This window comes from Lissotriton vulgaris, chromosome 3_1, assembly GCF_964263255.1.
Source record: "Lissotriton vulgaris chromosome 3_1, aLisVul1.2, whole genome shotgun sequence".
NCBI lineage: Eukaryota > Metazoa > Chordata > Amphibia > Caudata > Salamandridae > Lissotriton > Lissotriton vulgaris.
Window position 1 is genome coordinate 2,113,295,535 of NC_141689.1, and position 16,698 is coordinate 2,113,312,232.

Consider the following 16,698-nt stretch of genomic DNA (forward strand, 5'->3'; position numbering starts at 1 on the left):
TGTAGGAGTTTGTGTCCCTTTTCCAGGATTGTACTGAAGACAAATCAAGCAGGACTGCACTATATTTATAGCTGTGCCAGCAATTTCTGAATGCTCCCAATCTTGCGTAAGTAATTTAGTTATCGAAGAGGCTCCAACATGTGCCGGCCCATGCGCCATACGAATCATAGGCTGTGGGTAGTTTCCATTTAGTCGTTTCTTTATTTCTCCAACAGCCCTCATCATCCAATGTTCCCTCATTAGACCATTGCTCAAGTTCTTCTGTAGAGGCAGATCTCAGCATATCTAGCACTTCCTGCCTGGCATCATGTCAACGTTCAGCCTGTGACTTTACTACGGGCATAGATGTGGTACTTCGCTGCAGTGCAGTCTCACGGGCTGTGTGATCTGCGAAGGCATTGCATTGTCATATTTTATCTATCACTTTCTTGTGTACACTACATTTAACAATCACTATTTTCTTCAGGTATGTCAAAGCAGTCAGAAGATTGTGTACCAATTCTCCATGCATTATTTGCATCCCATGGGATGTAAGAAAGCCTCTTTCCTTCCAGAGTAACCGAAAATCGCGTGCCACTCCAAAAGCATAGCGGCTCTCAGTATAGATGTTCAGAGACAAGTCAGTACGAAGTTCACACGCTCTTCTAAGGGCTATTAGCTCAGCTGCCTGAGCTGACTTTTGTGGGATACGAGCTGTATCAACTACCGTCTGAAGTGTTGTAATTTCATATGAAGCTGATGTTGTGCCATCTGGTAATTTCAAACAGGACCCATCAACCCAAAGTTCCCCATCACCATTTGAGAGGGGCGTATCTTGCAAGTTGACACGACCCTTTGTCTGTTCCTCAGTAAGGAATATACAATCATGAGGCTCTTGTGACTGGGAATGGCAACAGAGTAGCTGGATTCAGGGTTGAACATCTTTTCAAGGTGATATGAGGGGCCAAGAGTGTCAATTTTCTGTCAACCTAGCATTGGTTAAATGCTGCATTTTAGTTTGGTTCAAAAGAGCATCAACTGCATGGGGTACTAACACAAACAGTCTATGTGACAAGACTATCCCTTCACTCTGACGTATGGACATAGCTGCCCCTGCGACAGAACGGAAACACCCAGGCAATGCACAAGCAACTGGATCGAGAACAGCTGAAAAATATGCACAAGGACGCTGCTTGTCACCATGTGTCTGTACTGAAACTGAAAGTGCACACCATCTCTCTCGGGTACATAGAGTGTAAAAGTCTTAGTGTAATCTGGAGTGCCTAATACTGGTGCAGAGCAAAGAGCTTGTCACAACTGTTGAAAAGCATTCTGGCATTCAGTCGTCCATGGAAGGGGCATTGGAGTCTCTTTAGTCAGAAGAGCCAACAAGGGTTTAACAATGTGTGATAAGCTTGGTATCCATTGCCTACAAAAAGAAGTAAGACCAATGAATGCACAGTCAACAGTAAGGGAGGAGATAACAGTTGCTGACTTTAGTAAAGACATCCTGACAGTGACAAACCCAAGCAGGTGCATGGGCAGCTACAGACTCTTCTGAGCATGTGCAGAGCAGCAGGGGTTAAGTATAGCCGGTTCTTGAGCACAGCACAAGGGCAAGCAACAGTGAAGAAGGAAAGAGCACATGGCGAGCACATGGTTAGACAAGATGGCTGCCGAAAACAAGATGGCTTCAGCTAAATGCTAACAGCGATCTCTGCCAAATTTCTCCAGGCTGTGCAGTAACGATCAGTGTTGGAGCCGTACGACGCATACCTGGAGGCAGGCAGGTGGCAATGCACCTCTCAGAGGCCCACCTCCATGCAACGCAGAGTTAGAGGCCTCAGCATGTGCGCCACGAATCCAGACAGGGATTCATAGACTGGGTGTGTCGCCTCAAAAATCAAAGTAAGGGGGAAGGAAAAAAAGTCTAAAAAGCGGTGGAAATAATACTCATAGGACACTATGATCACTCTTGCAAACATATGAACGCTGCAAACACAGTAAAGCCATAAAGAAATAAGAGCGATAGCGATCAGGGGACATAAAAACTGGAAGGACAGACAGAACCAAATAAAAAGGGAGCAGGAAAAGAGGGAGACAGAAACAACAGACACAAAACACAGAGATGCACATAAAAGAAAGGGTGCAGCGGACAACCAGCAGGTGCACCAGATAGGTGGAGCCGGACCCTTGGGCAACAGCTGCGCTGTACCACTCCCCCATTGGCGCCTGTGCACCATTCAGTGAGTTACCAGACTAGCCACTTCCACCCTGAGGTGGAAAGTCTGGGTAGGAAGACTAGAAAATTACTTCAGGGCCACGCAAGACAAGGACTATGAGGTGAAGTGGTCCCTACTGCTACACCTGGGGCTGAGAAAGTCTACAAACTTTTCCAGCACCTCCCAAACACAGGGAGTGTTAATGTTTATGATGCTACAATTCGAACTTTGAATGTACACTTTGACCCCCAACTCAACGCTGATTTCGAATGTTTCAAACTCTGCCAGGCAAAGCAAAGGGAAGGGGAGTCCATGGACACTTTTTATGCATGCCTACAGCCCCCTGCCAGCACCTGCACTGCCGATGGCCAGCAAAAGGAGGTCCAAGCCCAATTAATACAGTTGTGTAAATCAGCAAACCGGAGGAGAGTGGCAACCAGGGATAACAATGCAAGAAATTGATAATGGCCGGCACATGCGACCTCTCCAGAGCCACGGCAGATGAAATGGAAATGGCGCTCCACAGCGGGCCAGGAGGTGGTAGCACACAGAGATTGCCAGTCATCAAGATGGAAGTAATAGACGCAGTCCGCAGCGGTCCCCCACCCTAAAGGAGCAGAATAAGCTTGAACGCAGGGGCTGCCTGCGGGAACTGTGGCATTGAGTGCTACCCTGTGGAGAAATGCCCGACTATGGGCCACACATGGCAAGCAGAACCACTTTGCGAGGTTCTTTAGAGGCAGTGACCGAGAGTGGCGGGGCAGAATCCGACAACTAGAACAGTCTGGAACCTATCGATCAGTGAGCGAACCCCAACAGTCAACAACACCAGAGACTGGTGGCCAGAGGATGAGGCCAAGCCAGATGATCCAGAGAAGGAAGACTTCTTGCTCATTTGGTATACGGCACCACTTTAGAGAGACCATAGGCCACAGCCCCGCTTCAAGGTATTCATCACTGGCACGACCATGCCCACACTTATTGATACAGGGGCATCAGTTAAAGTAATAACACATAGATAGTGTTTACTACTACAACCACACCCAACTCTCAGCCCCTCGCGCACAAGAATCTAAGCATATCGTGGCAAGGAGCCCCTGGCCCTGTTAGGTCCCATAGATGCTGTGCTTTAACATGAAGACAAAAGTCAGAACACGTTTTCACGTGACAGAGGAAGGGGATGGCACCCTGCTCAGATATCACATGTCCAAAGACCTGGGCCATGTCTTTTTTGCTAATGAGATCAACGCCCTTCAGGTGGATAATGTTAAGTAACAATTCCTGGAGCTGTTCAGGAGGCTCGGATGCAGGAAAGAGCTTCCGTCACATAGACAAAACCATACAACCCTTAACCTTGAGAAACCAGCAAGTACCATTTAATCTACGCCAACAGGTTGAGACAAACTCTAAAAAACTTGATCTAATCCAAAAGGTGTCAGGGCCACCCTGTGCGTGTCCCCAATGGTGATCACTGAAAAACTCAAACAGCCTGGAGCCGCCAGGATCTGCATCGACATGAGGCTACCAAACTGTGCAATCAGGAGGCAATGTCACATCACACCAACGATGGAAGATGTTGTCGCCGACCTCAATGCAGTAAAATGGTTTTCTAAGTTAGATCTTAATGCTGGCTATCACCAGCTAGTACTCCATCTGGACAGCCAGTAGATCACCACATTTTCAACGCACTTGGGGTTGTGCGACTACAACGGCTGAACTTCGGAATATCTTTGGCAGAAGAAGTATTCCTGAATGCTATCAGAGAGACCTTGTCAGGGCTTGAGAGAGTACTAAATATCAGCAATGATATTTTGATCTTTTCCTCCATATTGGTGGATCACCACAAGGGCCTTAAGTCCACCCTTCTGAGACTGTGCCTTAACACTACAGAAAGACCTAAATGTTCAAATTTTTAACCCAAGGTGGAGTCCTTTGAGTTTGAGTTCTCCCAAGAAGGCCAACAAGTCAGGGCCAATCAAAGAGGCCCCTGCACAAGGGACGCAATGAACATCTGCAGTTTCCTAGGGATGGTCTCGTACTGCGGCAGGTTCCTCCCGATAAATGCCCGCCTCTCTGAACGACTCAGAAAGCTCAAAAAGACGGTAGTCCAATGGGAGTGGGGCCCAGTTGAGTAAGAAGCACTTGACAAAATAAAGAATGCGCTTTTAGCAGATGCCACAATGGCATACTTCGACTTGACAAAGAGACCAAGCTATTGTGGACGTGAGCCCCATCTGTTTAGGAGCCGTTCTCATGAAGGAGCACAAGCCAGAAGTTTGGGCCCCACTGGCATTTGGAAGTCGTACCTTAACAGCCACAGAAGTGCGCTATGTGCAAAATCGAGCAGGAGGCCTTAACCATTAAGTTGGTGTGTCACCATTGTCATCTCTACGTCTATGGACGTTAGTTTAAGGTAATCACGATCATGAGTGGTTTGTGAGCCTCTTCACAGGAAAGGCACCTCACCCACCCTCTTGAACTGAACGCTGGGTGGTGCAACTGCTGCCATATGGATTCAGCATGACATACCAGCCAGGGGCAGGCAACACAGTTGCCTTCCTCTTTGGACTTTCACCGACACCGGGGGGTGCATCAAGTGCCAACTGTGATGAAGTGGAGGCGTACACCCGCATGGTGACAACTGACACATAATCAAAGGCAATGATGCTTGAAGACATCAGGCAAGCGACTGTGGCAGACGATGGCCTTCAGTGGGCCAAAGAGGCCTCCCTCAGGAATACTTGGAGGCTATTCTTGAGAGACGTGAGCCAATGGCACCGGGAGGAGGAGTTAAGACTATCTCAACTGTGGAACATGAGGGATGAACTGAGTTCTTTAGCAGAGGGCATCAATATGAGAGGCCACCGAAGTGAGATTGCCAAGACGAAGGAAGACCAGTCTGTTGCCCTTGCCCATGAAGGACATCGAGGGGTGCAAAAAACGAAAGCCAGATGAGAGTATGGTTCCCAGCCATCGACAGAAAGCTAGAAGAAACAGTGCGGCTCTGTCAAAAATGTCAGACCATGGGGAGCCCAGCGGCGCCTTCCCCAGTAGCCTCTGAAGATGCTCTGGCAGCCACCTGGGAGAGAGTGAGTTTGAATTTAGGAAGCTTCACAGGTGGGAGTCTAATGATGGTCCTTGTTAATAAGAGGTTCAAGTATCATGTGGTGGAACTGGACAGCACCACGGCGTTCAACCACATAAAGCCGCTGCTTGAAAAAACATTTGCAACCTACAGCCTACCTGAGACCATCTAGGCTGACTCCTGAGCATATAGAAACACTCCCCAAAGCCAAGACGAAGTGTGCACCAATGCATCTCAGGTCCCAAAGACCCATCAAAGTCCTCATCCCCACCAGTCTAGGGTGGCTGCCTGAATCCCTCCGAGAGAGGGAGGTTCAACAGAGAAGGCAAAAGAAGAACAAAAGAGCCAGTTGAGATTGACAAGCCGTGGAGAGAGACTTGGAGGTGGGTGACCATATTCTGGTCGGGGTTGTCGCCCTGGGTGGAAGTTCTGCTCCCCGTTCGAAATAGGGGCATGAACGGTGATAGCAGTGAATGGAAGCATGATCACATCCCAAAGATGCCAAGAAACTACAATGAGGAACATCTTGTGGTTCCGGCACATTCAATTGCCTAACAAAGGGGAGGAGCCGAAGATACAGAGCTAGACTACCAGGTCCCATTGACACTATCTGGTACTAGCCAAGCAGTCGCAATGGAAAGATGTAAAGAGCTAACACTGCAGAATCTGAAACAAACCCCCAACAGCACTGGTGAGAACAGGTCTGGCACAGCGATGAATTCCCAGCGGGGACAGTGTCAGCGATATGAACTGAGTCCGATCCTGGTGCCTACCCAACAGCTCCAAGACTTTGTGTAGTTCCAGGTGAGAGGGGCGCCAGGCATCTAAGGTTAGAAGGGATGTAGTGAACCACCCAGTCTTACTGTCAGGACAGTGACGCACACACGCAGCACCATGGCTGGGTGCAGCCGAGGTGTTATAATAAATGCCAATGCGGCACATGTGGTCAGTTCCGAAGTACACCTCTAGTGCGAGGTGTGTTTATTGAGGTCCGCTAGCAGCACTGCAGTCAGGGGCCAAGCACAAGAGTGTGGCTCCCCGGCCCACAGCACACATGGCAACACCCACACTCCACCAAGGAATTGTTTCCTGGGGCAGAGTAACGCAAGGCAGTGGCTTGCCCTGCCTTGCGAAACTCCAGAGTTACCAAGCCATGCAGGGCCATGCAAGGTGGCCTTGTGTGGCTTGGTAAATCTCATCTAGGTTTTGCATCGCCCTTGTGCCCCCTTGTATGGCACAAGGGCTACACAAAACATTGATAAAAACACCCCCATAACTTTAATAACTGTGAGTGTGCCCTACGCTATATGGTATACACTTGCCCATATGACCCATACTCATTAACTATGCCTCCACCCTCCACGCCTGGACCCCGATCAGCACCGAAGACACCATCCGTACGATGAACTCCATCCACTCCGGATCACCGACCGACCCCTGCCCTCACCACATCTTCAACAAGGCTGACGCTGTCATCGCACCCCACCTGCGAGACATCATCAACACATCCTTCGACACCGCCACCTTCCCTGAGAGCTGGAAGCACGCCGAACTCAGCGCTCTACTCAAGAAACCCACAGCGGACCCCACCGAACTCAAGAATTACCGCCCCATCTTGCTCCTCCCGTTTCCAGCCAAAGTCATCGAGAAGACCGTCAACAAGCAGATGGCCGCCTTCCTCGAGGTGAATGGATTCCTCGACCCCTCACAGTCCGGCTTCCGAGCCAATCACAGCACCGAGACCGCCCTCATCGCCGCCACCGATGACATCCGAGCCCTGATGGACAACGGAGAAACAGCGGCCCTCATCCTCCTAGACCTCTCCGCGGCATTCGACACTGTCTGCCACCGCACCCTATTACAGCGCCTCAGCAACGTCGGAATCCAGGACAAGGTGCTGGAATGGATCATCTCCTTCCTCGACGGAAGAACACAGAGAGTCCGCCTACCACCGTACAAGTCAGAGGCCACCGAAGTCATCTGCGGCGTCCCTCAAGGATCCTCTCTGAGCCCCACCCTCTTCAACGTCTACATGAGCCCCCTCGCGGCCATCGCACGCCAGCACAACCTCAACATAATCTCCTACGCCGACGACACCCAGCTGATCCTCTCCCTGACCAACGACCCCGCCGCCGCCAGAGCCAACCTGCACGAAGGGATGAAAGAGGTAGCCGAGTGGATGACGACCAGCCGCCTGAAACTGAACTCGGACAAGACGGAGGTCCTCATCCTGGGCTCCTCACCCTCCGCCTGGGACGACTCCTGGTGGCCTCCCGCCCTGGGCACCGCACCCAAACCGACAGACCATGCACGCAACCTGGGCTTCATCCTGGACTCCTCCCTCTCCATGACCAGGCAAGTCAACAACGTCTCCTCGGCGTGCTTCAACATCCTACGCATGCTACGGAAGATCTTCTGGTGGATCCCCACCGAGACCAGGAAGACCGTCACCCAGGCCCTCGTCACCAGCCGACTGGACTACGGCAACGCCCTCTACGCCGGTAACACCGCCAAGCTCCAGAAGAGACTCCAGCGGATCCAGAACGCCTCAGCCAGACTCATCCTCGACATCCCACGAACCAGCCACATCTCCAGACATCTGAGAGACCTTCACTGGCTCCCCGTCAACAAAAGAATCACCTTCCGCCTCCTCACACACGCACACAAAGCCCTACACGACCAAGGCCCGAGCTACCTCAACAGCCGAGTCAACTTCTACGCTCCCAAACGCCACCTCCGATCAGCCAACCACGCCCTCGCCGCCGTCCCCCGCATCCGAAGAGCGACTACAGGAGGAAGGTCCTTCTCCTACCTGGCCGCCAAGACCTGGAACTCCCTCCCGACCGACCTGCGCCTGACCCAAGACCACCTCTCCTTCAGGAAGAAGCTGAAGACCTGGCTGTTCGAGCAGTAGCGGCACCCCCCCCCCACCCCCAGCGCCTTGAGACCCTACGGGTATGTAGCGCGCTCTATAAATGTCATTGATTGATTGTCATTGATTGATTGCCTCATCTCCATAATCATAGCCAATGCTCATTTCACAATCGTGTTCTCTTTATTCATATACAGTGTTCATATGAAATTCCCAAGGATCAAATGTATTTCATGGAACCAGCGACCCTTAACGACTACGGGCAAAGTTAAAAATATTTAAAAACCTAATAATATAATCTGGGTAACGCTACCATCTTGATTAGAGATATCCTGCCCAATCCGAACTGCGGAGTGGTTTTCGCAAACTGCACACTATTCAGTGCTGCCAGAGTTCGGTATACCTGAACCCCTAGTCATATGGTCATGTGGCCAGATTTTAGAAGTGAATCGTCCTCTCTGTGAAGCTGATGTCACACACTACCTGGGGAGATGGGGTATGATGGGGGCTAAGGGTTCAATCAAAAAGGAATACCGTAATGGCAGAAATCTAAGGCAATTACAGAGAACCCTTCAATCTTGTTGCCTGTGGCAATGATGAGCAACAGGAGCATGAGAGTACTGAGTTGGGTAACAACATGTCATGTCTCCCCTCACTGCCACGGGGGAGTTAGCAGGAGAGGTAAGGGCTGAAGGGTGGGTAGGAGCCAGCACTAGACTTCGGTTACCTTGTCAACGGCTGTACCTGCGTTCCTTTGATCCACAAACTAGTTACAACCTGTGGTGGGAAAATCTAAGGTAATTATAGAGGGTTCTGTGGCTTTCAAACCTATGGCAAATATGGGTGACCTAGATTACAGGAGCTCTGCTAGTGAGTGTGGCAAGATGACCACAGTCAGGAAACAGTGAGACATATTTTCCTCACCACTGAAAGATGAGCTAGGGGAGGAAAGTATAGAACTCAAGTATTGAGCTTGGTGCATGTGCCCAACGGTAGAAGTAGATAGTTAGCGCTCTCAGGCCACTTTCAAACGCCCAGAAGACGCTGCCGGTTATCCGTAGTCCAGGCTCGCAGAAAGTCCTATCTCGACTCGACTGCCTAGAACCTGCCTAATAGTAATCAGCTTCGACAGAGAATCGCCCAACTCTAGTCCACGTCGCTGCCGATGGAGCGTTTGAAGTGCTTGTACTCGTAACCTGAGAAATCATCGCTCGCGGTGCCCGATCTGAAGGATACCACTACTTCACTGCATAGAATACTAATTGGATGTCTCTGATACAAACATAAGGATTACCACTATGTTAACATAAGGATTACCACTATGTTAATATAAACATTAATGACAAAACACGAAGAGGAGACAGCTAAGTACAATTAACAGGCTGTACGCCCAAACTCCATATTTGACACGAAGTTGTCAGATGTAAAGTATAATTTTTTACAAAGAATAGGGTATCTAGGGGAGGGCGAAAGACATTCTTTTAAAATACTCTGTGATACTATGTACCTTTTTAATATTGCTTGAATCTTGCTTCTCCTGAACAGCGCGCCTCGCGCTGCAACGTTTGTTTACATCTAGGTCGCCATTCCTGACGGCGAGGCGGGCCACGAGACACGCCCACCTCGGTTGGCCACGCCCCCTCACCAGACCTATAAATAGTGCGCGCAGATCTCTAAGCGCGACACTGATAGAGACTCCTGAGGCGGAAGCCGGGAGGGCGAAAGACATTCTTTAAAATACTCTGTGATACTATGTACCTTTTTAATATTGCTTGAATCTTGCTTCTCCTGAACAGCGCGCCTCGCGCTGAAACGTTTGTTTACATCTAGGTCGCCATTCCTGACGGCGAGGCGGGCCACGAGACACGCCCACCTCGGTTGGCCACGCCCCCTCACCAGACCTATAAATAGTGCGCGCAGATCTCTAAGCGCGACACTGATAGAGACTCCTGAGGCGGAAGCCGGGAGGGCGAAAGACATTCTTTTAAAATACTCTGTGATACTATGTACCTTTTTAATATTGCTTGAATCTTGCTTCTCCTGAACAGCGCGCCTCGCGCTGCAACGTTTGTTTACATCTAGGTCGCCATTTCTGACGGCGAGGCGGGCCACGAGACACGCCCACCTCGGTTGGCCACACCCCCTCCAACGCCCCGACCAACTAATATAAATTATGTGCCTTGGCAGGAAGCGCAGCGGACGAGCGCAGCGGGCGCGACGATTGCGCGCCGAAGGCGCGCTTAAGGCAAGCTCGTCTGCGCTCGTCCGCGACCGTCCGGGGCAAGGGGCATGTCATTCTGCTCGCTTTACCACCTACTCACCTGCCCAACTGCGCTGCCTTCGGGGCCCATGGCCGTTATCTGCCTCCACCTGCTCCCACATCTCATCTCTTGGCTTAGCTCCTCCTGCCCCTCTGACAATACCTTGGCCACAACCTCTGCCCCCCACTCCCTCTAGCGGTAGCGCTTCTCCAGCTGCTTCTAGGTCTCTTACGGCGTTCTATCTGAACACTAGGTCTGCAGTTGCCCACGCCCATGAACTTTCGGTCCTGCTGGATCTCCATGCCCCCGACCTTCTTTTCTTAACAGAAACTTGGTTCCGCGACGACTCCCTCCCCACCTTATTAGTTACTCTACCAGCACCATATTACGCAATCCGTGCCGACCGGCTTAATGGCAAAGCTGGAGCTGGGGTGGCGGTCATCGCTCGAACCGACCTCCCTTTTCAGCACTTGTCCCTTCCTGATATCGCTACTACGGAATATTTAGCTATCCGTACCACTTCCATCACGCCCCCTCTCACCTGTATTCTCATCTATCGTCCCCCCCAATCTCCCTTATTGTTCCTTCCGGATTTCTTGGAAGTTTTGGCTACTATCACAGTCAACAACTCCTCCATTTTACTTTTGGGTGATTTTAATTTTTGGCCCTCTGACCAAGCCGAATGCCCATCTTCTAAAGAGTTCTCAGACACCCTTTCCTCTCTTAACTTCATTTCCCACATTCACTCTCCCACCCACGTCAAAGGTCACACTCTCGACCAGATCTGGTCCTCTAACTGCCCCGTTGAATCCCTTTCAATCTTACCCTGTACCTGGTCTGACCATCACCTGATTTCCTTTTCTCTTCCCATTCACCCCCCGATCAAGCCCCCACTCCCCAAAAACACCTGGGTTCGAGCATGGGGCCGAGTAGACCCAGATAGTCTATCCTCCATACTCACTTCCTCCGCTCCCCTCCTTCAAGACCTATCTACCAGCTCCCAGGTCACGGCCATTGACCAATGGCTCTCTGCAGGCTGTGATACCGTTGCTCCCCTGAAGCGGGTCTCAACCAAACGAGAGAAGGACGCCAACCAGTGGTTTAATCAAGATCTTAAAACCACTAAACTGGCGGTGCGGCGTGCGGAGCGGGCCTGGAGGAAAAACTACTGCCCCTCCTTACGTTTAGAGTTTATAAACATCCTGACCCTATATAAGAAAAACATCCTTGAGGCAAAAACCATCTACTTTTCCTCCAAAATCCTCGCAGCCGAAAACAAATCGAAGGAAATCTTTTCGATTGTTCACAATCTAGCGTTTTCGGATAGAACCTCTCTCAAACCCACCCCTTCTCTGGAACTCTGTCACTCCCTAAACAATTTCTTCATTCAAAAAATCGTAACCATTAAAACCAACATTCCCCCTCCTTCCCCTACCTTTGTGGACCCTCAGTGTCCTCCTCCCAAGGACTTTCTCACTACCCTCCCACCTCTCACTAAGGAATCAATAACTGCCATAATTCCACTTGTTAAATCTGGGTCCCCACTAGATCCCTGCCCGGCTCATATCCTCCGTCATATCTTCTCTAGCTGCCCAGATCCCCCCCTCCACCTTCTCAACAGTTCTCTATCCCAGGGTGTGGTACCTAACTCACTTAAATCTGCTGTAATCGTCCCCATATTGAAAAAACCTGGTGCCGATCCCTCAATCCCAGCCAACTTCCGTCCCATCTCTCTCCTACCGTTCCTGGCGAAAGTACTCGAGCGTCACGTCACCTACGCCCTGAGCTCTTTCGTGGAAAAGAACGGGGCTCTTGCCCCCCGCCAGGCCGGGTTTCGCCCCGCACACTCCACGGAGTCCGTAGTGCTTTCGGTCCTTGATAACCTCAGGGAGGGAATGGATACCAACCAACCTCAGGCCCTGGTTCTCCTCGACCTCTCAGCCGCCTTTGACACGGTGGACCATTCCATCTTACTTTCCCGTGTCAGGGCGGCGGGGATCGGGGGTACCGCGTTGGTCTGGTTATCCTCCTTCCTGAGGGACCGCACCCAGGCAGTTCTCCTGGGTGACTTCACTGCGGACTTCCGCGACGTTCAGTGCGGGGTTCCCCAAGGTTCCTCCCTTTCCCCCCTCTTATTCAATCTCTACATCTCCCCTCTTATCTTTTCACTGCAACAAATGGAGGTCACCGTATTTAATTATGCGGACGACCTCCAGCTTGTGTTCAACCTTTCTTCTTCCCCCGACTCTGTCTCCAACTTTCAAACTATCATGATTCACATCCGAGACTGGATGAACCACAACCATCTTAAATTCAACCCAGACAAGACCGAGCTGGTGTTGACGGGTGGTTCATCCAGCCCCTGGTCCCCCATCTTCTGGCCCCCTTCCCTTGGTGCCCCACCTGTTCCCTCTACCTCGGTTAAAACTCTAGGCATCAAGCTCAACTCCCAACTCACCCTTCACTCCCAGGTTAGTTCTGTGGTTTCTTCCTCCTTTTTGGCTCTTCGCACTATCCGCAAGGTGTCCCGTTTCTTTTCATTTGATGCCCTAAAACTTATCACTCTTGCCATGGTCGTATCCCGCCTGGATTATGGCAACGCCCTATATGCAGGTATCCCTGCATATAGTCTTCGGCGTTTGCAGCAGATCCAAAACCAGGCGGCGCGCCTGGTGTTCAAACTCCCTAAATCCTCCCATACCACTCCCCTCCTGAAATCTTTACATTGGCTTCCTGTCTGGGCCCGTGTCCAGTTTAAGCTTGCATCTATCACCTTCCAGGCACGACTGGGCACGGCGCCAGCTTTCATCTCCTCGGAGATCATTCCCTATGTTCCATCTAGGGAACTGAGGTCATCTTCCCAATCCCTTCTTACTGTCCCACGGTTTCGAAGAAAGAAATGGGGAGGCTCGAAGTTTGCGACCCTCGCCCCGACTTTTTGGAACTCTTTGCCTGCAGAGCTCAGAGCTTCAACCTCATACCTGCTATTCCGGAAACAACTCAAGGCATACCTTTTCGCCAAATCCTTTAATTAAAATTTTAGTTTCTCATTTTTCTCCTACCCCGGGTTTTCTGCTCTGACCTCTTTCAGTTTTTTAGCGCCAAGAAACCGCTGGTGTACGTGCGCTGTATAAATAATTTTAAATAGAAATAGGCCAACAACTACACGGAAATCTGTAGGAGGGAAAAGGGAGAAAAATAAACATAATATTGGTAGCTACCTAACGCAATTATGCTATCTCCTTCCACCTTCTATCTTGGCTCTTGTATGGATGGCTCAGAGGGTGGGAGCACTGTCATTGAGTGCAGTGCTGGTCACAAGAACATGGCACATGAGAGTGGAGAAAGTGGCAGGAGGCTGGCATGGACAAGCTGCTAGCTGGGATCATGTGGGTAGTAGTCAGAGGACGAACTTTCACTTACTTGAGTCAACAACTACAAGCATATAAAAATCTATTTTGGAAAGGTGCAGATAAAAGGCAAAATTCTGGCAAAGATTCAATGAGCTATTCAGGAACCTGCAGCCTTATAGTATGTGGTAATTGTGGGTGTCTCGGAAGATGAGAGTGCTGCCTACGAGTGCAGCTAGATGAGTGGGTGTCTGGATAAACGGCATCTTTCCCCTTGATCACTCATAGCATGTATCTTATACCAAGCAGCCCTTTAGCAGATTCTCCATCACACCAAGTAAACTAAGCCTCCAATAATCAGCTCTGAGTCTTGGTGATTTTGATGGACTAGACCCATTAGCCTCTCTGACTCCCCTAGGGGAATCAACCAACTATCCATTGCTAAAATTCCCTCAAAGCTCATTCACTCACCATCCAGTTTAGCAGTCATCTCACCTCGCTCCGAACCTTACGAACATAGCATCTCCACCAGTACCTCATTCCACTCCTTCTGACGTAGCTAATACCTGCTCTGATTACAGTTCTACTAATGCTTTTTAGCCTACTTCTCAGATTGTAAGTACAATTAACAATCCGCTGCAGCATTGTTAACCTTTGGGACAAACTCGACCTCGAAGATCAGCTCCTGAAGTTTCACTCAGCTGCAAATCAATTCATTCTTTCCAAAATTGGCTGAAAATTAACCCCATGCAAAACACTAAAACTTCAGAACTTCATCAAACTTCCATGAAGAAATCTTTCAGGAAAGGAAATGGTAACTTTTACAATCCATCTGTTTGTGTGCATATTGAATCAACCCCAAATGACGTAGTGCCTGTGCAAATTGCAGTGATTTTCACGTCCTGGCACCCTTACCTGCCATCCCAATCTCACCGCGCCTTCTGTTCCGATAAAAGCCTCCTTTGTACAATCACTCTCTTCTCAATGGCAGAATAGCTGGTCTGTAGACCAGAGTGGAACCTTTAATCAGAAACATGCAGTAGTTTAGGTCTGCAATTACTAAATCAGATATTAAAAGAGGCCAAAGCACACTGGCCCAGTAACCTAAAAGCAAAATCCCAGTGAGCGAGATGGCAATTATATTTAAACTCTTTGAGCAGTCAGTTCAAAGCTGTGTACCTGCACCATATAAGTAAATGTAACTGCCCTGAAACTGACTGAATCGACGATGGAGGTGGAGAAACATATCCACCCAATTTTACCAGAACTATTTATTTATAGATTATTTACAGATTTATGGTATCTTTAAAACTGTTGGATAGTTAATATGCATGTGTCTGTTTTTTCTCGACAGTGACCCTGTCTAAAAGCACAAGCTCCACGGCCCTCCTAACAATTGACAGGTCAGCTGCTGACCACTATGTGTGCGCGGATGACTGGCAGGAGGAATTGACTCAACGGGCCTGCGCGCAGCTGGGTTTAGGGTAAGGTCAGTAGTTTGTAGTAATGATGTTCTGTGCTGATGTATTTGATGACCATGTTCTTGAATAAGGTTTGCCCTGCAAGATGTTCTCTGATAAATGTTGAAGTAACCCATCTTCACATTCACACAGTTGCAGCACAGTAGAAAAAGCATGCTGGCCCGCGACAGTAGTAAAACACTTCCTTGTCTTTTTCTAAGAAATCACAGCCAGGTCTGAGATTCCAGTCAAGGCAACGAGCAGAGAAGAGAGTACCTGCATTTCAAATTCCTACTTTATCAGAACATTTAAATAGGGTTTGTGATAACGCAGTTGTCACTCGTTTTGTTCCTTTCTCTTCCTAACATTGGCAGGCTAGTTAATAAAATTTAGCAGTGAAAACCAAAGGCAGATGAGACAACTGTATCCTAACTCTGAATCACATGGGACCAGTTTTAGCTGCTTCTCGGGTCTCCTGAAATGATGACTGAATGTTTAATTACAAATTAAAGTAAGAAGTTACAAGGATCTTAAGAAATCCTAGGAGAAGTGGGGGCATGGCTGGCTTCTCCTGGAGAGATACAGTCTTCTGAACTCACTGCCACCCGCCTAAATCAGTTGCCATTTCAAGACAAAGATGACAAAATACAGGACGAACTGCTGTAAATCACGTGGGGGAGAGAAGAGTCGAGATCCACCACCTGTGGAACAGAGCAACTCCAGAGAGCATGAAAGGGAATGGTTGTAGCTTACACACCCGACAACAAGGCCTAGGATTGCAACCAGCACTGCACAGAGATAATTCAATGCTTGTGAAGGGCGAGCGGATGCCTGCCTCATCAACAGGACCTCCTAAGTGGAGGATGTTAAAGGGGTACAAAGGTTTGTTTGGGGGTGGTCAGCTTTGATGGTGTGTACAAGTGGAGGTAGATGCCTTCCGATGACGAACAGTGGGAGCATCGGAAACAGTGACCATTAGGAGGGGAGCAGGTCTACGCTGCAATACCAATGTTGGCTGAGTATTGCAGATATTAAGACAGAAGTGCTAGGCATCCTAAGTCTAGCATCTCCAATCAGGATGATTGGAGGACTTGCCACACTTCTACTGACACATCCCAGGGAGGAAGTGGGACACCCTGTGCTCAGAGGTGAACAAACTTCACTACACAGCTAAATCAAAACCTGACTATCTGTGGGCAGAGAGGGTTGACAAACACACATCTATAAATAAACTCGTAATGACAACGATCAGTTTCAATGCGAACTGCGGCATAGGTATGGTCCATTAGAGATTGGCATGCCTGCTTTTGAAGCAAACACCTGAGGTTTGAATACCCCACCATTTTGGATTTGAAACGCTGATAAGGGCCACCCCTCCCAACCCCTCCCCCTCCCACATGCATGCACAGCGTGGGCCCCCTCGTTGGAGAGAAATGGGCAAAGGAACAAAAACAACCCCAGACCAACAC

General features: G+C 49.5%; 1 protein-coding gene across 1 annotated transcript in view; it reads left to right on the forward strand.

The window, feature by feature from the left end:
* Positions 1 to 16,698, forward strand: part of CORIN (corin, serine peptidase) — a 1,855,778-nt gene that overhangs the window by 1,633,171 nt on the left and 205,909 nt on the right. The window contains exon 16 of the mRNA XM_086962682.1: positions 15,124 to 15,253. Coding sequence (XP_086818808.1) covers positions 15,124 to 15,253 — 130 coding nt within the window. The remainder of the gene's footprint in view (positions 1 to 15,123; positions 15,254 to 16,698) is intronic.